This window comes from Myxocyprinus asiaticus, chromosome 4, assembly GCF_019703515.2.
Source record: "Myxocyprinus asiaticus isolate MX2 ecotype Aquarium Trade chromosome 4, UBuf_Myxa_2, whole genome shotgun sequence".
Taxonomy (NCBI): Eukaryota; Metazoa; Chordata; class Actinopteri; order Cypriniformes; family Catostomidae; genus Myxocyprinus; species Myxocyprinus asiaticus.
In genome coordinates, this window is record NC_059347.1 from 4,257,746 (window position 1) to 4,282,546 (window position 24,801).

At 38.6% G+C, this 24,801-nt stretch overlaps 2 protein-coding genes across 2 annotated transcripts in view; one reads left to right on the forward strand and one right to left on the reverse strand.

Annotated features, from left to right (window-relative positions):
• LOC127435466 (astrotactin-2-like) overlaps window positions 1-24,801 on the forward strand; it is a 716,076-nt gene that overhangs the window by 571,221 nt on the left and 120,054 nt on the right. The window contains exons 15-16 of the mRNA XM_051688999.1: window positions 1,662-1,766; window positions 4,736-4,915. Coding sequence (XP_051544959.1) covers window positions 1,662-1,766; window positions 4,736-4,915 — 285 coding nt within the window. The remainder of the gene's footprint in view (window positions 1-1,661; window positions 1,767-4,735; window positions 4,916-24,801) is intronic.
• Window positions 6,611-13,771, reverse strand: LOC127435723 (E3 ubiquitin-protein ligase TRIM32-like). The gene is made up of 2 exons (XM_051689336.1): window positions 13,713-13,771; window positions 6,611-10,513 (listed from the first exon to the last, which is right to left on the reverse strand). The coding sequence occupies exon 2, from the start codon at window positions 10,496-10,498 to the stop codon at window positions 8,513-8,515; it is 1,986 nt and encodes a 661-aa protein (XP_051545296.1). The 5' UTR covers window positions 10,499-10,513; window positions 13,713-13,771; the 3' UTR covers window positions 6,611-8,512.

The window sequence follows — 24,801 nt, forward strand, 5'->3', positions numbered from 1 at the left end:
TTTTTTTTCTATGATCTAATAGAAATTTTTTTTCTATTAAACTGACAGTAATTGCAGAATCAGCACACTGAACGGCTGCTCTCTGCTTCAATGACTGCGAGACATTTCACAGAAAACCCCCAAGAGCAGAAACCCTCCATTTCTCCCTAATATCGCTTTCTATCTCAACTCAAATTCTGAGCAGTCTTTTATGTATTTGTTTTCACTCACAAAATATGGACTCAAATGACAAGTGGCTAATTCAGTAACAGCTGGAGAGTTGTTAGTAGTGATTATGGCTCTCCCAGTTTCTGTGGCAACGTTCAAATCTGATTTAAACCATCATTGTATCTGTCAGTAAGTAGCGATACTAGGCTGGCTGATACAGTGCTTTGAGGATATGCTTCCATTTCAGAGTGCTTCAGTAATTTGAAACCATAGAATAACCATAGAAATAGAATTAGCATGAAACAGGGATTCTTGAAAACAGCTAAAATCAGTACATGCATACCGAAATGTGAAACACTGCCCCCAGTGGCCAAAGCGGTATCACCTCAGTGACGGCTTTGTTAAACGGGTAAAAATGTAGGGTCAAAATGAATTTCATGTTCTCACTGTGTGTTTATTAATGTTTCCCAGCATCATTATTCAGGGGTAAATTACTGTCACGTACTACCTATTTTTTTGTTTTGTTTTTTCAGCACTGGTCAGGATGGACCACAGTCACAGTCAGAGTTGTCATGCTTATTTAACCTGAGCTTGTGCCCCCTCATATTTTTAAGAAAAGTGGATTTGCAATGTATTATTTGAATGTCCAAAACATTTAGGTTATTTGTACTTTTGATGACTAAATTGAATGATTATTGAATGTTATATAAAATGTTTATCTAAAACATTGTGGCAGAAACCTATTCAAATGTCTAAATTTGGTCAGTCCAGTCGAGTCACACGTTCCACATACGATCAAGAGGAAGATCGAGCACTCAAGGCAAAGCACTGTGTTATGATAATAAAAGCTAATTAATTGCATCAAATTTAGTGCAGTTTATGCTTGCAAACTATGTCTGATATCTGTGGTATAGTCAATCATCTTTTTTTCATAGTCTAAAAGCTATACAGTTTAAGTTTTTGTTTGATCGGCCATTGTTCAGTTCCTTTGGTGCTAAATTGCATGCGTTTGATGATGTCTTTACACATTCTTCATGTTGAAAAGGAAACAGCAGTTCATCCTATTGTCAGCTATTTTAATCCCTTCCTTTCCAGTCAGTTTTGTCGGTGGCCGACCCCCTAAAAAAGCATATGTGTCCCCTGGTCACAGTAAAGTACTTATATATATATATATATATTTATTAATGGTTCCCAGCATCATTAATCAGACAGACAGACAGACAGACAGATAGATAGATAGATGATACGGTTTCAAGGGTGGGTTTCCTTTTGTATATCAGGCACAAATCATTGGAACAAATAGATTTAAACAAAATTACTTTTCAGTGTACAAATGTCTACCAAAAAAATAAAATAAAAAATAAATAAATGTCCTGTGGCTCAATGGAGGATTTGGCTTTCTTTCAGTAAGTGCCACTTGGAGGAATACCTTTTTGTTTCTCGTAGGAAACAGTTTTTGAGAATATTGCAGAAATTAGATTTTACTCATCACATTATGTGTTTATATGTTTCAGGGGATATCCAGTTCAGTGAAGCCACAGGATATCCCATGATGCAACAGTGGAGAGTGCGGAGTAACCTGTATAAGGTGAAACTCAGCGCCATCACACTGTCCACAGGTAAAACACCACCAGCAACAAATTAAAGGAATAGTTTCCCCTAAAAAGAAAATTCTGTCATTATTCACTCATATATAATCATGTAGTATATAACTTGTTTTAAACATCCCTGACTTTCTTTTTATGTGGAACACAAAAGGATACATTTCAATGAATATCCTAAATACAATGGCAGTTGATAGTGACTCATTTTAGAGCTTAAAAGGGACCCAAAATTATCATGAAAGTAGTCCTTGTTACACGTGCGTCATATTCCAAGTTTTCTGGATGCATATGAGAGGTTTTGGTGAGAAACAACCCCAAATTAGTCATTTTTCAGTACAAGTTTTGATGGGCTTAATGAATGCTATGATAGAAGCTTGTTCACAGTAGCTCATGCTGTGTTCACAAGAGATCTTGCGTTGTTTTTAGCGCTAAACAATGCAAGTTCTCGCATGAACATGCAGGTCATATTCACTATACTTTCTGGGTGAACTACTCTTTCAATAAAAAATAAATAAAACAAATAAATAACTCCCTCTTCATATGTTTACAGGTGCATCTCAATAAATTAGAATGTCGTGGAAAAGTTCATTTATTTCAGTAATTCAACTCAAATTGTGAAACTCGTGTATTAAATAAATTCAATGCACACAGACTGAAGTAGTTTAAGTCTTTGGTTCTTTTAATTGTGATGATTTTGGCTCACATTTAACAAAAACCCACCAATTCACTATCTCAAAAAATTAGAATATGGTGACATGCCAATCAGCTAATCAACTCAAAACACCTGCAAAGGTTTCCTGAGCCTTCAAAATGGTCTCTCAGTTTGGTTCACTAGGCTACACAATCATGGGGAAGACTGCTGATCTGACAGTTGTCCAGAAGACAATCATTGACACCCTTCACAAGGAGGGTAAGCCACAAACATTCATTGCCAAAGAAGCTGGCTGTTCACAGAGTGCTGTATCCAAGCATGTTAACAGAAAGTTGAGAAGAAAAAGAAAAGTGTGGAAGAAAAAGATGCACAACCAACCGAGAGAACCGCAGCCTTATGATTGTCAAGCAAAATCGATTCAAGAATTTGGGTGAACTTCACAAGGAATGGACTGAGGCTGGGGTCAAGGCATCAAGAGCCACCACACACAGATGTGTCAAGGAATTTGGCTACAGTTGTCGTATTCCTCTTGTTAAGCCACTCTTGAACCACAGACAACGCCAGAGGCGTCTTACCTGGGCTAAGGAGTAAAAGAACTGGACTGTTGCCCAGTGGTCCAAAGTCCTCTTTTCAGATGAGAGCAAGTTTTGTATTTCATTTGGAAACCAAGGTCCTAGAGTCTGGAGGAAGGGTGGAGAAGCTCATAGCCCAAGTTGCTTGAAGTCCAGTGTTAAGTTTCCACAGTCTGTGACGATTTGGGGTGCAATGTCATCTGCTGGTGTTGGTCCATTGTGTTTTTTTGAAAACCAAAGTCACTGCACTCATTTACCAAGAAATTTTGGAGCATTTCATGCTTCCTTCTGCTGAAAAATGCTGATTTCATTTTCCAGCAGGATTTGGCACCTGCCCACACTGCCAAAAGCACCAAAAGTTGGTTAAATGACCATGGTGTTGGTGTGCTTGACTGGCCAGCAAACTCACCAGACCTGAACCCCATAGAGAATCTATGGGGTATTGTCAAGAGGAAAATGAGAAACAAGAGACCAAAAAATGCAGATGAGCTGAAGGCCACTGTCAAAGAAACCTGGGCTTCCATACCACCTCAGCAGTGCCACAAACTGATCACCTCCATGCCACGCCAAATTGAGGCAGTAATTAAAGCAAAAGGAGCCCCTACCAAGTATTGAGTACATTTACAGTAAATGAACATACTTTCCAGAAGGCCAACAATTCACTAAAAATGTTTTTTTTATTGGTCTTATGATGTATTCTAATTTTTTGAGATAGTGAATTGGTGGGTTTTTGTTAAATGTGAGCCAAAATCATCACAATTAAAAGAACCAAAGACTTAAACTACTTCAGTCTGTGTGCATTGAATTTATTTAATACACGAGTTTCACAATTTGAGTTGAATTACTGAAATAAATGAACTTTTCCACGACATTCTAATTTATTGAGATGCACCTGTATGTTTAACACATTTATTGTTTTATAGCAAGACATCATTTGATCATGTATTTCACATGGATAATTTTAATATCAAACAAAATAACTTATTCACAGTAGTGCCATATTTTATTTTCAATGTGAATGAAAACAAGGCTGTGAGGGATATACTTACAGTGTCCTCATGGCATGCACAGTATAAAGCTGTTAAAAGTTCATAGATCACATATAATTTTTCACAACTCATGCTTTTGGAGTTTTTTGAATACTGCATTTTCTTGGAAAGGTGTTTGTTTCAATGTTTCTTCAGCAGAATGATCCAAAACACTTTACAGCTGCACTACGTAAGAGTTTTTTGGTTGCAATAAACAAAAGTCCATTATTGAGTGAGTACATAAAAACAAAAAAAAAACAAAAAATTGTTCACAACACTGTTCTTGTCTTCCCCGATTCACAATGGGGTGCCAACAGTAATTCTTTTTATTTTGAGCTCTCGGGTCGGATTTGGCATGGAATCGCAGGCTTATGCCATTCATCCGATCATGTTTATGTCACATAAAAGATCAGAAAAGTAGGACCAGCTACTGTGTCGCGTACATTTATGTTTGGGCTGGGGAAGCTATGGCGGTTAAGTCAGTCGCAGTCCAGGACAGCAGCCATATTTTCTGGTCAAGTTGTAGAAGCCTACAGTATATTGGCTATCATGCTTTATTTAATCGTACTTTAGGGTACTATGGGGCTAAAGGCACACCTCAAGGAAAATTAGCTTTTTTTTCCTGCTCACGATATATACATTTAAGTATTACAGTATTTATTTATTTTACAAAAGACAAAGTTTTCTCAAAAGAATAATTTTTTTGTGTGTGTGTGATGGTGCTTTTGTCAGATTTCTCAAAGGTCCTGAAATCCCTGACAGCAGACAGCACACGTGACGAGCTGCTGGCGTTTATTCAACAGTACGGCAGTCATTACATCTCTGAGGCGCTGTACGGCTCTGAACTCAATTGCATCATCTACTTCCCCAGCAAGAAGAGTCAACAGCAGCTCTGGCTGCAGTACCAGAAAGGTAAGGGGATGATAAAGAAATAAATACATCAATAAAGTTTCAATACAAATACTTCATCTTTTGCAGTTTGTGTATTTAAGCTTGTGCTGTGCAGTGTCCTGTGTCCAATATGAGAAAACATAAACACATGAAAAATTATGAAAAGTCAACTAACGTCTAGATGAATAATGGCAGATTATGTACAGTCCTGTGTGGTTGTTTACTTTTTGCCTTCATGACATGATTATATTTTATTATAATAATATAAAAACATACAAAGTGTCTTTTTTTGTCTGAATTAATCAACAGAAATACATTGCAAGCTATTAATTATTTAGTTTAAACAAACATAATTATTATATTTTTTTATTACAGGAAATATAGGTGTAAATTATTGAAATTAGTATAAATATTTATTTTATTTTATTTTTTTATCCCCTTTTTTATCCCAATGTTGGAATGCCTGATTCCCACTACTTTAGTAGGTCCTTGTGGTGGCGCGGTTACTCACCTCAATCCAGGTTGTGGAGGACAAGTCTCAGTTGCCTCCGCTTCAGAGACCCTCAATCCGCACATCTTATCACATGACACAACGGAGACTCCGCGATCCACACACAACTTACCATGCGCCCCATTGAGAGTGAGAACCACTAATCGCAACCACGAGGAGGTTACCCCATGTGACTCTACCCTCCCTAGCAACCGGGCCAATTTGGTTGCTTAGGAGACCTGGCTGGAGTCACTTAGCACACCCTGGATTCGAACTCGTGACTCCAGGGGTGGTAGTCAGCGTCAATACATGCTGAGCTACCCAGGCCCCCTACATAAGTTATTTTAACACAATAAATGCTCTGCAAGAATACTTTTGAAATAAATGTCGATTTGTATTGTGAGATTATACAGCACTCTACTGTCTACCATCAGAATTGATTTTGTAAAAAAAATAAAGCATCCATCTATTTATTGGCTCATATGGGGCACACCAACATTATATATGAAACAGATATGGGGGGACGATCAGATTGTGAAACCTTTCAAACTTGGGGAAAAAAGCCTTAACTGCTTAAAATATAGGAATGAAAAGAAAATTAAACATTAACTTTTTATTGAAAAGTAGACAATAAAAACACAAGTTGCACATAGTATTTCCAGGGATTTCCTCTTCTTTTTAAAGAGTAAAAATGCAACAGGGAGTGCATGTGAGATACATGTAGAGTCAATAGATCACCACCAGTAGTTGTAATTGAGAATATGTCATTGTTGGAACATTCTTCCAGAAGTAACTTTTAGGTAAATGTTTGGAATTTTAAGATTAGCTATTTGCATTAGAAGAAGCCTAGAATAAGCCTTTATTTTTGTCACACATTTTACATTTGCACATATACAGTGAAATAATTTTTTTTCAAATATCCCAGCTAAGCTGACCCTGCACTCTACAATGCCCCTGGAGCAAATAGGGTCAAGGGCCCAACAGTGGCATCTTGGCATTGCTGGGGCTTGAACCCACTGACCTTCTGATCAATAACCCAGAGCTTTAACCACTGAGCCAGCACTGCATGTAACATAAAAGTTCAACAAAATTGTTTCATACACATACTTATAAGTGACCTGGTAACGGCTGATTTATTTTTTTTTTTTTATTTAAATGCGCACACACACACACACACACACACACACACACACACACACACACACACACACACACACAAAAAAAGAAATATTCTTTGAGACCAGAACATCTCAGATATGTTGAATTTATTGCACGCAATTGGTCATGAACAATACAAACATGAATTTGGACTCAATTCACTGACACCAACATCAATGCTTTAACATGATCGTTTTGTAATTTTACGATAGTAATATGTCCATTCATAGTCTCCTGCCATAAAAACCCTTCCAACAGTCTGAGGAAAATACTCATAATTTAGGCCTTACAACATTTAAAATGACTGTAATGCATGATAAATACCACTGTAAACAGCACCTGTCATTTATATCTGATTATACCTGACGCTGCTGATATAACTTTTTTTTTTTTTTTCTGGCAAGTTCATACAGATTTTGTCAAGTTTCCTGAAATTAACATCACAGAATTGTTGATCTGTACTTGTCTTCTGAGTCACACAATATATTTTGACAACCAAAACGAAACAAGACGAAAACATCTCACGATGGTATCTTATATTGATGAATGTATGCGTATAAATTCACTACTCTATGAAAAGGTAACAGGTGACCAGTTTTAAAAGCACAGTCCATCCAAAAATGCAAACCCTGTCGTAATTTACTTGCCCTCATTTTGTTCTAAACTCATTTGACTTTCTCTCGTGCAACACAAAAAGATGTTAGGACGAATGTTGGGATTGACAGCCTCGGTTTCCATTCACTTTGTTGCATATTTTATTGTATTTTTTCCCCATACAATAAAAGTGAATGGTGACTGAGACTATCATTTTGCCTAACATCTCCTTTTGTGTTCCACAGAATAAATGTCATACAAATTTGAATCGACATGAAGGTTAGGATATGACAGCAGAATTGTTTTTTCTTTAGTTAAACTAAACCTTTAATGTGCAAACAGATATGTTGAATAGAATTATGATTTTACAGCAGAACACCAATTTCAGTCCATCTAAAGCTTTAAAAGATGACTGATGCAGTTAAATATGGTCACAGTCCAAATCCAACTCGACATATTTCCCACTCAAATGTTTGATAGACTAAGCAACAGTCTCAAGATCCACCTCTTAGAAACAAGGACACTTAAATTATTTCATATATTGTGTAACATAGTAAACTGCTCACTTTCTATTTTGATTCAGTCATATCCCTGCAGTAGATTAACTATTGCAGCAACTCTGATTACATGCTAATATCTCCTGAATTTGACAGTCCTTTGGTAACTTCAACAGAGCAATGGGTTCGCAAACCAGATCACAGAACAACCCAATCACAGTCAATGATTCACAATTGTAAACTACTTAAATGAGACATTTTAATTATATTCTTAAAGTTGTAGTGAATAACAAGTATGATTTTTCCAAACATAATGTTAGCTAGATACACTGCGTTGTAATGTTTAATAGAATCATATTGTCCATTTAAATGCAAGTCTCTTTACTGACACAGGCTTCAGGTATGAGGGGGCACTTGAACAGTGAGGCATTACGTGTAATAAGTAAAATCATGACACAAGAACATGGAATTTACACCAATAGTGTTTTGAGTTATCCAAATTCCCCTGCGGTATTTCAGGAAAACCACCTTATAATTAATTTTATTTTTATTTTCAATTCATCAGAAGACTATTTAATGCTATTACAGCAGTACAGAAAATAATGATAATAATTCAAATAGAAACTGATTTGCACACTTAAATGAAAAACACTCTCAGTTATTGCCATCATTTGTGCTGTTATTCAAAATGCATGTCCCTAGCAGCCAAAATAATATCTTCAAATTGCTCCATGGCAGTGGTGAATGGTTGCTGCCTGACCCAGGCCATGGCTTGCTACTGGTCAGAAAGCACTAAGAAGCAGTTGCATTTATAATTTCAATTGAAGTTACCAGTCTTTTATATCGTTCGAATGTCCTTCATACATCTGCACAGCGATCTTAACAAGTAGAAGAACGCCTCCTCTGCAAGTACGTGTAGACCTTTACACAGTGGTCCCAGCAATCCAAGACTAGCAGTTGTCCCTTTTGAGTAACAGCCACCCCTACGGGGCACGTAAGGCCCTCCTGAATGAGAATGTTATAGCCACCTTCTTTCGGGAACTGTAGAATTTCCTTCCGACCACTGTCTGTCACAAGCAAGTCCCCGTTAGAGTCCACACACATGCCTGTGATGCAACGGAAGTCCTCGGTTTCTGAGAAGAAGTGGCTGAGTTGTTTTCCCAACTGCCCGTCCATGCCCACCGAGCCGATGGAGAACCCCCCCTCGAGGTGGTGTTCATTGTGTCTATTCTCAATATTTAGGCCTAAGCCCTGTGTGAAGTAAACTGTCCCTGAGGAGTCACAAGTCACAAATTTGGGCCTGACTGCAGAGCATAGACGGTTGTAGTTGACCACCCCAACGTTACGATCCACAGCCAGGCACCACAGTTTTCCACCTTCCACATCCGACACAACGAACTGTCCCGAAGGCATGGCGGCAATCCCCCATGGCTTGATGAGCTGGTTCTTATGGCAGGCGATGCAATGGCCGTCAGTGGTATAAACCTTCACGGAATTGTCATAGTTATCGGTGACCCCGATGAGGCCCTGAGCAGTGATTGCTATAGAGAGAGGAATAAGGTTGGGAAGGTCCGCGCCGAGGAAGCTCAAGACAAAGTTGTCGATGCTGCTTGGGTTGCGACGTATCTCCTTTTGGAAGCCCTTACGGTTAAAGATCTGGATGCGGTAGTTCCCTCGGTCAGCCACGAGCACCTCACCCTGCGGAGTGACGCAAATACTTACCGGCAAGTTGAACATACCAGGGAGATTCCCCTTGCAGCCCATCTTTTTTATGAACTGACAGAGCTGCCCGCCAGTAGCCCCTGGAGAAGGTCCCCCTCCATCTACAGACTTGGACTTGAAACTACCGGGAGAAGCACAAACCGCCTCTTCAACTGCCATTACCATGTCGATATCACGATAAATGTCCAATGGGTCAGTGGCAGCAGTGGCAAACTCAAGTCCATCTTCCTCTTCAGCATTGACAATACAAGGTTTTGTAGTCAGCTGTGCCACATCTAAGGGTTTTGAGTGCTCTGTTTTAACCAGTTCAGGCTCCTGTAGTTTCAAAATGACAGGCAGATTCATTTTTAAGTCCAACTCTTCTTCGTCATTATTGCTCCCTTCCTCCAGCAGAGCAATATCAGTCTGCTTTATCCTCATGGTGAGGTAGTCGCAACGAGAAACCAACTGCACTTCGGCGATGTTGAGCAGGTAGGTCTGCTCCTCCAGAATCTGTCCATTGAGTTTCTCTACTTCAGCCATAGATGTGGCAAAGGCACGGCGCGAGCGGCCAAGTTCTTCCTGGAGCCGCAACTCAGCCTTGGTATACTCCTGCTGGACAGCCTTGTACTTTAGTCGGAGCGATTTCGCCACGTTGTCAATGGCCGCCTTCTTCTTCTGAATATTACCCATTGCCTCCCGCAAGTTGCTGAGCTTCCCACTGAGGTCTTTCCGCTGCTGTTCGGCAGCCATGCGGATGGCCTGTACGACGTGACCTTGGCGCTGATGATCCTCGTTCTTGCAAATGTCGCACAGTACGATGACGCAGTCGTGACAGTACTGACGGGGCAGGCGGTTCTTACAGGACTTGCACATAAGACCCATAGTAGATCCACATGAACTTGCACAGTCAATGATCTTTAACACGGTGAGATTGTCTGCCAGCTGGGAAATACTGCTCATGCGAGACACCTTGCTGCAGAAGGGGCAGCGCACACCATTTATGGTGCTGGCGAGGAGTTTCTCAAGGCACTGACGACACACAGAATGACCACACTGCAGCAGTTTAGGTCGAAGCTGGTCCTGGTTGTAGGTCTCCAGGCAGATGGGGCATTCCAACACCTCCCGAACCAAATCTGGATCTAGAGACGTTGGTGTGGCCATGGTGCCTTCTAGTGCCTAAGGGATTTACAGAGGTGAAAAAAAGTTATGTCAATCAGTTACAATAATAATAATAATAAGAAGAAGAAGAAGAAGAATAAACTGACATAAATAATATTTATAACATGTCTCAATGTGATTCCTCACTAGTTCAGTTAAAATAAAGAGCAGTATGACTTGCAAAACAGAATCTTTTAGCACATATTAGGATGATTTTTCATTTGGGGAAGCATATCATTATTTGGTATTTTCATAATTTGCTGAAAATTAATGAGGTAGGGCTGGGTGGTTTTTCAGATTTTTCTGATTAATTTGCATTTGCGTTTTGACAAATTTTTTTATATTTTATAAATCGAAAAATCGAGATTTAGCAAAAACTTTTGCCAACACTATAGTTAGATACGTTGTAAATCCACCAAAGGCTGAATAAGGAAGCGAATAAGAATTCAGAATGCTTAATGCCACTCCCGATCTGATCAGCTGCACGTTTGTGGCGCGCTCCAAATGAATGTGACAGGTTAACAAGATGGAGAATGATATAAAAGACAGCGGTAATATTCCCAGCACAATGTGTGATTGTACCCACAACACAGTGTGATTGTAGCACATCTAAGACCATAACTTTAAAAAAAAAAAAAAAAAAATTAAAAGTTAGTTACTTGACAGTAACAGACACTTCATTTCAAATCATGGAGAGGCTATATATGGGAGGATCAAACATCCGCCGCTCCTTTTGCCATGATGATTCAGATAGATTATTGCTTTGTTCTGTGACGTGTTCCAAGTGTAATGCATCTATAGCCAACATTTGACAAACACTGTGAGTTGAATTGTAATGATAAAATTATTTCATATTACTGCGCTGCTCAGCGTGAACCGCTAGAGGGCACGTCTCTATCTTCAGGGGTTTATGAATATACACACAAAATGTTTGATATACTAGATAAACTTGATAATTTATAGATATTGATTTCTAGATAACTTTATAGATGGACTTGGTTTAGAACAAATGAATACCTACATTGACTAAGAATTATTTTGCAGATTTCTTATTCTATTATTTCTGAACATCTGGGTTTATTAGATTTTAATTTATTTTACATTTACACTCTGTTGACAACTTCCCCCTGTGGTGCATTTGTAAATTTTTCTTGCACACCTTTGTTTCCTATAGTGAAAAGAACTTGAATTTCTCTAGCCAGGTCACCTTGCATTCTAATAAAGAACATACAATTTGAACCATGTTGGAGTACATTTAAAAGTTGAACAAATCGAATCGTCCATAAGTTTGATAAACATCGAGATTTAAATTTTTTGCCATATCACCCAGCCTCAGTATGTGGTTATGATGAAAATGAGAATTGACAAGGGATGCATTGGCAAAATATAATAAATTTAAAGATTTTTTATCATGATCTGATAAGCTTTATTACATATCGTTACCAAAGCGGACAGTATGACAAATTTATTTCAGAAACAATCCATTTATTATACAAGTACAAAGTTTAACTTAATTATTTCCACCACACACTATATCAGAATTCCACATCATCACACATTTAAGGTACAGTACAACTGGGCAGGAGAAACATTCCCTTACATGAAAACCTAGGAAAATGTCACCTCACTATAAAAGCAGTCTGATGGCATGCATTGATGTTGATGCTGAATTTAACCCTTGTGCAACATTTGGGACATTTATGTCTTTTTCATTTTGTTTTTTTTTTCGATCATTTTGCCTGTGTTCATGCCATTGGCATAAATTTTGCCAAATTAGTGTCTTTTTGGGGGAATTTTGATATTTCAACCTCAGTTCCTAAAACACATCTATAATACACGGTGTACACAAAATAATTACACTCAGGACCTTCAGGACAAAAATGTCCCCATTAAAAACTGCAATATTTGACCCCAGTGCCATTAAAGCATAAAACCATGAATTCTATGATATTATGCTTTCATTCCAGGGCCCTGGCTTCAGAATTTACATTTTTTATATTTTCCACCAGATGGCGCCATTTTTCTCATGTTTAGCCTATGGAGCAAATACATGCTTTTTTCTTGTGTTGGTATGGATGTCAGAGTGTGTTTTGTAGGTGTGTATTGAGAAATGTGTGTGTGAAAAACAACAGTGGCATTATGTAAACACACTGGCATTTAAAGGGTTAAAATCCTGAAAATTAATGAATATTTGATAGTTATGATCAGGACTTATGTTGGTTAAAAAATCTAAGTCAGTGAAAGTGGAAAATCATATTACTATATAATATTTTTATGGCAGTTTTTTGACATGAACATTTTTGTCCTCTAAGGTCCTGAGTGTTTTTTTAATATATATATATATATGACACTGCACAAAAAATAATAATGCATCAAAATCAATGTTGTTGCTAATCATTGACATATCCAAGACTGTGATATTCCAAAAAGAAATTCCCCTTAGCATTTAGTATATGGAAAATAATTCATTTTTTGTGTTTGTTTTTTGTTTTTGTTTTTTTCATAAAAAAACAACAGTGGCATTATATAAACAAACTGGCATTTAAAGGGTTAACATCCTGAAAATGAATGAATATTTGGTGGTTATGATCAGGACTGATGTTGGTTAAAAAAAATAACTAATTGAAAGTGGACTTTTTTTTTTTTTAATATATAATATTATGGCAGTTTTTTGACGTGGACATTTTTGTCATCCAAGTATCTCTGAGTAACTTTTTTTTTTATTTTTATTGACGCACAAGGCTTAATGGATTTCCTAACATACTGATGCAACTCAACTGCATTTCCAGCACATGATCATATATCCATCCACAAAAGAGTTCGTGGCGGCTGGGCATTCATGAACTAAATACAGTCAAACTTTTAAAATAGGAAAAAGGGGTAGCACATCAGCCTTTCATGTTTTTGTTTAGGTAGACAGCTGGGTAACTAACTAACTATATCACCATAATATGCATTGTCATTCATGTGCAGATTTGGCGCATGCTTTTACATGCATTTAAAGTCATACTAATACAGCTCATTTTTATAGAGTTTGACTCCCTGCATTTGTCCGATTCATCAGATGGTTACAGGCCCAACGTTTCAAAACACTGCGATCTGAGTCCTGTCAATCCCACTCTACTGCATGCATGTCATGTATGACCAATGACTATAATAAATGCATGCAGAATACATTCATGCATGCTTCATCATTGATTAGTAGCTGATTTCCTACCTTCAGCTCAACAGCAGCTTTCGCTAGACGTGACGACGCGCGCGACTCTGATAACAAGTGCGCGCTTAACACTGCGGGGATGACGTCATTGTGATGGGAGGAGTCTTTCCTTGAGTCCCGCCTCCATGATATTTCATTGGTAGCCTCGGAAACTGTTGCGTTCGGTCTCTGTTAATTGATGCGCGCAGGGGCCAATCAGATAAGCGGTTGCTGTTGTCATGCGTGATGCGCAAAGTTATTTCAATCGCACATGTTAAAAAGCTCAGCAGGCTGCTGCTGGAAAAACACGGGTGAAACGGAAATGCAAAAAATCCAGACAATGACAACTTTATTTGTCTAAACAATACAAAGACTGAATGTTGACGAAAATATATTCCAAAAATATAATCAATGTAGTCACAAATGTCACTTTGTCACAGAATGTTAAAAATGCTTATTGAAATTAATTAGTAATACATATTCAGATATTTAAACAGCAGACGGGTCGATCTAATACTATGTTCTTTGTTACAGAGTTCTAAAAAAACAGCAACAATAATATAAACAAATATATATTTGTGTCAAATATGTCACAAAATGTTGCAGTTGAGATGTATATGTCGGAAAGCAATAAATAAAAATAAATAAAATTAAAAATAAGTCTGCATTAAAAAGATGATCAATGACAGGGAATTGGCATACACATAGCAACAGACTATCACTGTTTTAGTAGTTGTGGTGATCAACTGCATTATTGCAAAAGCAGTACTATCCTTTACCACTAGATGACAGCAAACATCTGTCTTAAAATACCCTTTTGAACTATCCTAAAATGAAATCGTATTAATGAAATATTATACAGAATAATCTAAAATCATGTTGTTATTGTTAGTTTTGAACTATAATAAAGTATGAATAATAAGCCATAATTATATAGTAAATATTATTTATTTATCATAATAAGTCTATATGGTAAAGATCTGATCTTTGACAAATTGAAAAATTGACAGTGTAACAGACTATTGTTAAAGTTTTTCATTACTATTAAAAAAAAAAAAAATGATGTTTTTATTGCACTTGAAGGGATATTACATAGATTTAATGTATCTTAATGTAGATTTAATCTACACTCATTCTTTCCCCCGTTTCAGTATATAATGCAACCACAGTATGATCATTTACAGCTTGAAGGCATCAAATATCTCTTAAAATTTTTTTAACTTACCTACTGCAATATATTGTAGGACAAAACACAGTTCAAGTGAGTCATTATTATTCTATTGTTTTGCATCATTAAATTGCTTAATGATGCAAAATAATAATTTAGAATGACATGATATGGTGCCCAAGTTGAAGACTTTTATGCAGCTTATCAAAAAATGTGTCAACTGTTAGTGCTAATATAATTTTTGGATGAAAGATGAGATGCAGAAGATACTCTGTAATTAAACACTGACTTTACACAATTGTCTGAATATTATTAAAGTGCAGTAGTAGTAATTATTGTAGATTTAACAGTTTGCATTGTTTACAAGTAGGTTATATGATTATGAAATTTGTATATATATATATATATATATATATATATATATATATATACCTTGATACATTTTGTGACCAGAAAAAAAGGAAAATTTCCTTAAAGGGTGCCCTTAGTCCTGTTGTACCCTACTGAATAATCATGCTCATGTAAAAGTACTGTTACTTCCCAAAAAATGTAGTGCGAGGAAAGTAAAAGTACATGTCCTAAAAGCTACTCAAATAAAAAAAGAGTAGCTCATTTAAAAGTACTCATGAGAAGTGAGTATTGAGTATTGGGTTGCAAAAGCGATGATCCCTTATAATAAACACTGTATGCTGCAATTTCAAAATGTAGCGTACAGTACATACCGTAATTTGCATTCACTTTTATGGCTCTTTGCCAGTAAGAATGAAAAATCTGGGTATTTTTGAGGTATTTTTGAACATTTTAAATACATCAATAATCTATGATAAACGCTACGTGTATCTAATTCCAAAAAATAATAAAATCGAAGTATACCATGGGCTTTAGCACGAGGGCACGCGCATGTAAAGTGCACAAACATCAGCCGCCTGCCAGTCAAACAGTGCGTGGCTACAGAAACAAGGAAATAAAAAGTCAATCTTTTAGATTTTATAGAGACCAATCAGTGGCTGTCTTGCTATGGCAATCAATGAAATGAGCAGCCCTGGTCTAGATGTAGAACATAGGCTAAATATAGAAAATTACTCAAAAGTTTCTCATCGATATCGAGGATTTTCCCCCTGATAAATATCAAAATCATTTTATCCCCCAGCCCTATAACCTATCTAACATTGCATAAACCTCTCACAACAGCCCAATAATCTCAGTGATAAATAGCTCTTTTACGGGCTATGTTATAGATACAGAGAATCTAATAAGCAGAAATATGAAATTTACCTTGATATGTTTCTTCAAATTAGAGGTAGAATTAATGCTGATATCTTGACTGGCTTGAGCAAGCTAAATTCTCATGACATGATCAACCAATTGGCCTTCTTCATTGCGAAAAACTCTTTCAGGTTTGGCCATGGATGTTCAGTTGTTGCACTGCTAATTGAGGCATCCTCCATATCTATGATTAATAGCAGTTCCCTTTCAATTACGATTCACTCTGCATTGCGTCAGATTAAGCTAACACTTATAGGTATTCCTTCTCAGATGACCTAGTTGAAGCCCTTGTACAATAACAGCAATTCTATAATTGGCAATGGTGTTTGAGCCCTGCCCCTTTAGGCGCACTGTTGGCCTATACAGTATAAGCGTGTGCGAAATCACCATTTCTTCAGAATTTTCTTCCTTCAAGACAGTGACTTGATCTCTCGTCTTGACATGCCCTCTCATCTCTGCTTCGGTGTCGAAAGACACTCCACCAGTGGACGGGTTCTTCGCCTGCAGACGCGAGCAAGATGATTCGTTGCCTTGACAACGGAGCACCTGCAGTGAGATGACTGACCCGCTCCCCTGCAGTGTTCCGGTGGAGACATTTGAATCCTTTTATTACTATACAGTATATTTTACAGGCTTTTATTTTCAGCAAACTTAACATGTGTAAATATGTGTATGAACGTAAAAAGATTCAACAACTAAGACATTAACTGAACAAGTTTCACAGAAATGTGACTAACAGAAATGGAATAATGTGTCCCTGAACAAAGGGGGGGTCAAAATCAAAAGTAAAAGTCAGTATCTGGTATGGCCACCAGCAGCATTAAGTACTGCAGTGCATCTCCTCCTCATGGACTGCACCAGATTTGCAAGCTCTTGCTGTGAGATGTTAATTCACTCTTCCACCAAGTCAAGTTCCCAGACATTTCTGGGTGGAATGGCCCTAGACCTCACCCTCTGATCCAACAGGTCCCAGACGTGCTCAATGGGATTGAGATCTGGGATCTTCACTGGCCATGGCAGAACACTGACATTTCTGTCTTGCATGAAATCATGCACAGAACGAGCAGTATGGCTTGTGGCATTGTCATGCTGGAGGGTCATGTCAGGATGAGCCTGCAGGAAGGGTACCACATGAGGGAGGAGGATGTCTTCCCTGTAACGCATAGCGTTGAGATTACCTGCAATGTCAACAAGCTCAGTCTGATGTGACACACTGCCCCAGACCATGACGGACCCTCCACCTCCAAATCGATCCCGTTCCAGAGTACAGGTCTCTGTGTAACGCTCATTCCTTCGATGATAAATGCGAGTCCGACCATCACACCTAGTGAGACAAAACCTAGACTCGTCAGTGAAGAGCACTTTTTGCCAGTCCTGTCTGGTCCAGCAAAGGTGGGTTTGTGCCCATAGGTGACGTTGTTTCCGGTGATGTCTGGTAAGGACCTGCCTTGCAACAGGCCTACAAGCCCTCAGCCCAACCTTTCTCAGCCTATTGCAGACAGTCTGAGCACTGATGGAGGGATTGTGCGTTCCTGGTGTAACTCGGGCCGTTGTTGTTGCCATCCTGTACCTGTCCCGCAGGTGTGATATTCGGATGTACCGATCCTGTGCAGGTGTTGATACACGTGGTCTGCCACTGCGAGGACGATCAGCTGTCCTTCCTTTCTCCCTGTAGCGCTGTCTTAGGCATCTTACAGTATGGACATTGCAATTTATTGCCCTGGCCACATCTGCAGTCCTCATGCCTCTATGCAGCATGCCTAAGGCACAGATGAGCAGGGACCCTGGGCAACTTTCTTTTGGTGTTTTTCAGAGTCAGTAGAAACGTCTCTTTACTGTCCTAAGTTTTTATAACTGTGACCTTAATTGCCTACCATCTGTAAGCTGTTAGTTTCTTAATGACTGTTCCACAGGTGCATGTTCATGAATTGTTTATGGTTAATTGGTAATATTAATTGTATAAACCCTTTACAATAAAGATCTGTGAAGTTATTTGGATTTTTACAAAATTATCTTTCAAATACAGTGTCCTGAAAAAGGGACGTTTCTTTTTTGCTGAGTTTATATATATATATATATATATATAAGAATCACCCTCGTTCTGAGGGACAGTTCCGTCTCCCGTGCCCCCCCATCTTCCTCTTCTGTGACTCCTGAGGGACCATACAAGGAGGCACGGCAGGCCCACAAATTTCAGCTGGAAGAATTCAGGGAGGATCTTGTGCCGGCGCATGACTTGATTGAACCCCTCGATCTCCTGACTAGCATCTTCGCCTGTGCAGTACGCCCATGATGATCTCTGGCCCTCCATCGTAGCTCACAGGCTTGTCACATTCAATGGATCTGACAATGGGATGATGCCATGTCCCTCGCAGCATCAGTGGGTGAGTGGTCAGGCCTGGCGGAGTATGTTGCCGCCCCTCCTCCCGGTGAGGGTGAAGAGTGTACACATGCCACTGATGCTGAGCTGCTTCGCGTCCTTTTGCGGGTGGTTGAGGAGCTTGGATTACAGTGGTTTCCTCCAGTCGAGCGGGAAAGATCTCACCTGGATGAATGGTCCCTGCAGTCCAGCTGCCGTTAAAAGACTCCGTCCCACAGAGCAGTGGCATTCCTCCCGGAGGTCCACGCGGAGCTCACGAAGACGTGTCATGCCCCCTACTCTGCGTGCACTCAAGTTGGAGGGGCTGCCGCTTTCACCACGCTGAATCGAGCTGAACAGAAGGGCAATCAGAAGCTCCCCCAATGGAAGAGGCAGTTGCGGCCCACCTCTGCCCGACCGCTGCCCTGGGATGGAAAACTCACCCCACCCGTCCTTCTAAACCTTGCCGACTGACGTCTGCACTGGCTGGGAAGACATATACGGTGGCGGGTCAGCCCAGCTTGGCACTCCATATTATGGCAGTACTCCAGGTGTTTTTGGCCAAGCTCCTCAAACAGATGAACGAACAGGGTCCTGAACCAGAGCTGTTCAAAGAGCTCCGCAGCGCTACAGATCTGGCGCTGCAAGCCACAAAAGTCACCTCTTAGGCCAGTGGTTCCAAAACTTTTTCTGTCAAGCCTCCCTTTACTAATTGAAAATTTTTCAACCCAAATCCATTAGCACCTTTCATAGTAAATTGAGTTGTAATTGTTGCATAGTCATACAAAAAGCTATTTATTGTCTCTGTAAACAATGCAAAAGTTAAAGTTGATGTCATTTTGTTCAAATATAATTGTAACTAATTACTAATAACTAATTTAAAAAATAGTAAAAAATTTGCTGCACATTAAAAATATTTCAAACATGATCTTCGGTGGTGGCTGACGTACATGGTCATCACATGCGCGATGCAGTTTTTAGATGTTGTTTTTTATTTTTATTTTTTTTTAATTTACAAATTGGAATTAATATTTTAGATATGTAGTTGCATTTTATGTTTGTAATTAATATGATTTATTTGATCATCTGTGTATCGAGAACCTCTGAATTCAAAAATTTTTTTGTACTTCAAGGTGCTGTGGGAAGTCAAATTAACGTACCTTATTTCTATAGGCCTAGTTATAATATTCATGAGTAAACCACCTTACAGATTTGGGAACTATGCTTCTATAGAGGAAATGTTTGTTTCCTACTCCAAAACAGATATTGTTTCCTTTTACCAAACTATTCATGATTTAGGAATCATTTTGATTATTGGCCTGTCTGATGCCAAACCAGGCCAGTTTGTTTCCTAATCTCAAATATATTCAGAACAGGAAATGTACAGTGTTAAAATAGTACACATGAGTTTATTAATAATTTATAAAGGTCTAGGCTTTTATTCTACATGCCCTTTTGTTTACCATAGTTCCTTCATTGTTTAACAGTTGCATTTGTAATGCCATAATCACAAGAAAGACCATGGTTGGCTCCTCATTACAAAGGTAGTTAGTCTTTCTTAAAAAAAAAAAAAAAAAGACATTGTTTATTTGTTAAAAATATTAGCCTAAACACATTTAAAACCACTTTTTTAATGTAACAGTTGTAATGAAAAATTCTGTTAAAGTTTCCTATGATAAATGTAAGTAAGGGTGTTGTTGATGTGTTGATGTGAAAAGTCTTGTAATTGATGCTGATGAAGAGCAGGTGTTTTCCATTTCCCTTGTCAGAGCTGTTCAGAATGTTAGTGCTGCAGCCATTTGAAATGGTTGAATTGCTCCACTACGCTTTAAATTAGAAAATTCTCTAGAAAAATTCAAATGGGTCGCATAAGTTTTGTCGTCTGCACTACGATATTGAAAAAAGCCCAGTTTAATGAGACAGTCATGTGATCCGCATTGCGCTATCCTGTCACCGGATCTCACATATCGAGGGAAGCCTGGTTGACGTGCGTCGCACCTGCACCTGTGTGCTCCAGAGATACAGTAGGATAGAGCAGAGCGCGTCTCGTATGTGATTCTCGGTGGATCGCACAATACTCATGCAAAACCAGTCTTTAAGCACACTGCGCTCATCCACGTTCCAGATGAGAAGCATATTTAGTGCTTATAAAACATCAAAAGCAAGATGAATTTGAATATCATATAATAACTTAACTAACAGACAATGCACTTGTTATGCCTGGTGTTGGCATTGCATATTTATGTGGAGCGTACGCATCAGTTCAGACTATCGGATGAGCTCTTTGTTTGCTTTGGAGGATGCACAAAAGGCACATCCGTCTCTAAACAAATGCTCTCTCATCGGATCACTGATGCGATCTCCCTCGCCTGTGAATCACAGGGTGACCCCATCGGTGTGAAAGCAGATTCGACCAGAGGCAGGGCCTCTTCATGGGCATGGGTAAACAGTGTGTCCTTGCAGGACATATGTTGAGCAGCAGGTTGGTCTTCGCCAAGCACATTCGACAGGTTTAATAACCTAGATGTTACTTCTCTCTTTTTCTGTCTAAGAGAGCTAATTATTCCAACACTCAACAGGCAAGTCAATGCACTTTTATAACGAGCGGGCTATCTGCTATAATTTTGATACAGCTGCCAGTATACAGGCCATTGTAAAAATAACCCATTAAAGTCATAAGCACTTATTAAACTCTGCCTTCATACTGTGTGTATTTATAAGGTTCATATAAATTCCCAGTCTGAGATACATTTTCCCTGCTGGGTTTTCACTATGTAGGGGGATAAATCATTACTCTATACACTTGAGGCATGTCTTTGATGCCGTCACCATCCTGTGTGGCCTCTGACATCCTATGCATATCCTTCCTCAAGTGTCTATGCCTCTGGCAAGTCCCCTCTGTTGGGTGTAACATCATGTTAGTAGTGCAGCGTGATTGGACGCTGTTCCCATAAGCGTCAAGTGGACCATAATCGAAAGGGAACATCTCTGGTTATGCATATAACCTCGGTTCCTTGAGATGAAGGGAACAAGACATTGCGTAACCTGGCCGCACTACTGACCTAGAGCTTCATGGTGCAAGCAATACGCTCCTTGTCCCTCAGTCAAAAAATACTGAAGAAATTGTGATTTTGCACCCACTTTTATAGGCCAGCTGTGTGCCTAAAGGGGCCGGGCTCAAACACCATTGCCAATTATAGAATTGCCGTTATTGTACAAGGGTTTTAACTAAGTCATCTGAGAAGGAATTCCCCACTCGCTCACAAATTCTCCTGCAATATGGAGGGAGACACAGCGCCAGTTCACATTGCCGAAGAAGATCTGGTTAGTAAAAAGAAAACATTTTGGATTTAAAAGATCAAATGAGCAGCAAAACAGCTGTGCGCTGTTTTACTGACAGGCAGCTCGTGTGTGTGTGGCGCGGTTTACATGTACATGTGCTCAGAGAACGCTCGCGCCTAAACGGTCAAATACATTTCAATATTCTGCCAAAATGCCCGTCTTGGTGAGGTGTTCATGTAAACACAGAGAGTTATGTCTAAAGTGAATGTAAACATTGGAGGAAAAGCTGATTTGTATCAAAATTTACCACTTGTAAGTTTAAATGTAACCTAATAGACCTACTGTTGTCTAGTGTATCCTTACTATTAATCAAACAACAATAACAAGAAAACGACAAAACCACTCACTGCTCTTGGCTGAGTAACTTTACTTGTATAACTCTAGTATAAAAGTATTATTCATACATGGAAGACCAGTAGTAGTTTATGTCAATTTCATTCTGAATGTTTAATGGAATACTTTTAAAAGTTGTTAAAAAGCACTGTTTCTTAATTTATATTTTTTGTATTATATAGTGTTTTTCTTCTTCTATTCATTGCTTTTCTTTTGTTATTTTAATACTGACTGTTTACTACTCTTGAATAATAACTTGTGAACTTAATTATTTTATAATTAACAAATTAGTTAGTATTAGGCTATTATTTGTTGTGGCATTGAAGCTGGTATAAAAAAATCATCACATTTCACTAAAGATTACTGAAATTTTGGTATTATGATAAATGTATGTATTGTGTATGGTAGAGCTTGCTGCAATAACATGATGGAAAGTGACACAGAAGTGTAAGCATCCCTGCTGTAAGTGAGGGTGATGGATGCTTTCCTTTATTTGACTACCGTGCACACATGTAACATAAAATAACCTCCCCTACCCAGCGCAGTTTACATTTTTATCCCAGAGTATCTAGTTGATTGTATAGGTATAATACTATTAGGTTGGCCATATCATAATTTTAGAAAGCAAACAACAGAAACTTGTTTCTTGAGCATGTAACCAATACCTGTCAAAATGTCCTTTTTTTCTCTGGACAAGTAACTTTTTTACTCAGACAAGTGAATGACCAATTTACTTGTCCAAAGGACAAGCACATCACAATGCTTAATGTCGAGCCCTGCATGTCATCTGTAGAGAATGCCATAAACAGGTTTCATCCAAAAGTGGAAGCGCTTCAGATCTCTTCCACCATTTACAACAGCGCCATAAACTGCAGTATGTGTTAAACTTTGTGCTGCTGCTGCAAGCCCGGCCGCAAAGCATTCACAGCCCGAAAGGTCTTCTGCCTCGAAACAAAATGCCTTGCAATCTTCATTTACCATCTCACATGTGGCTTTGACTTACAACTGAACATTTAGTCCACTTTGTAGAAAATACTGAGATATAAATCGTGCATCGGCATTCAGCCTAAAAATACCGAGATGTGATTTGTGGTCCATATCGCCCAGCCCTAGCCCTAAGCAAAATCCTTCTTGGGTTCTAAAATTACCGATTAAAGCAGTTTTTTTTTATTTTATTTTTTATGAGAAATTAACATTAATGCATGTCATCAGTCAGTTTTATATGCATTCTCCGATCTCAAATTCTCTGGTTTGCCTCAATGACAGCATGATGCACAGCGTGAATCAGACTTATACCTGCCTTTCATTCGGATTCATTTGCTCTCGCAGTTTCCTTTTCTGAAAGGACTTTCAGGCTTGATAAATCATTCATATCAATGAAGAAAGTTCTACCTGATATGTTAGGGTTAGGGGTTGTGTTAGGGTTGGGTTATAGTTTCTCTGACAAGTGATGTTTCGTTCGTGAACTAATCAGTCTTTGTAGACAAATTGTTCTCATTCATCTCCATAAACTGACCCATACTTCTCGTTCACTGATGTCCCTCCCTTTCGAAGCCAGTGAGCTCTAGTCTGAAGTGCAACACTGCTTTGGTGGCTTTTCATGCCAATCAAGACTGACAACAGAGCAAGCCAATAGCATTCGAGTGCAGGCTGTGAAGCAGCATGCCTTTGGTTTGACTCACTGAATGAATGTGCCCTTCACTGAACCAGTCGAGTCGGTTGTTTTAATCTGAAAGAGATGAGACATGATAATGTACTGGCATACTCATTTGCAGACAAAATGAATGAAAAACTCTCATCTTATATGTGAACGAGGATCAGCTGACTGAATGAATGAGAGGAGGCATGTCATTCATTCAGTTTGGCACGTGAGTCAGTTGAGTTCAACAAGGATAAAAAGACAAGTTTATAGGTATGAAAAGAATCCCCAATTTATAAATGTGTAAAAATTACTAAAGAAGTTCAGTTAAATTGACATGAATTATGAATGGAAATGTTGGGCTTTGGTTCACAGTCTAAGATATGTAGGCTTTTCTTGAACTTGTCTTGGTAAAACTGATGCCCAGGGTTTGACAAAATATTGGAAAAATAAGACCTGCTTTCTTGTCATTTGTGGTAAAATACACAATTGTGTATTGTGTTTAAACTCTATTTTTAGTGTCTTTGAACATTTGTAGACACGCAAATTCCAGTTTTTCTGCTTTTTTCTTCTTTTAAAGACTGATTATAGTGCGAGCCAGTAGCATTCGAGTGCTGGCTGTAAAGGAGCATGTCATTGGTTTGACCCACTGAACGAATACACCCCTTCACTGAACCAGTTGGTCATTAGGCACATACATTTTAATAAAGAATAAATTGACTTGTGACTGTGCTTTTGGTTCAATGAAATTACTCATTCAAAAGGTAAAAGATGGTCGTTTGTCGCCATCTGCTGGTGCAAAGGCTTAATTTGCAGAAACGGTAAATGAAGGAAAACAATCAATGAAGGAATCTGAACAAATCTTTTTGGTGAGTGGATTCAAAAGACTTGAGCCACTGCAATGAATCAAAATCCCCACTACTCTTTCTGACCAATCTGAAAGAGTTTTTCTGATGAATATTACTGAATTGTCCAATCAGTTATCACTTTACTCATAAATATA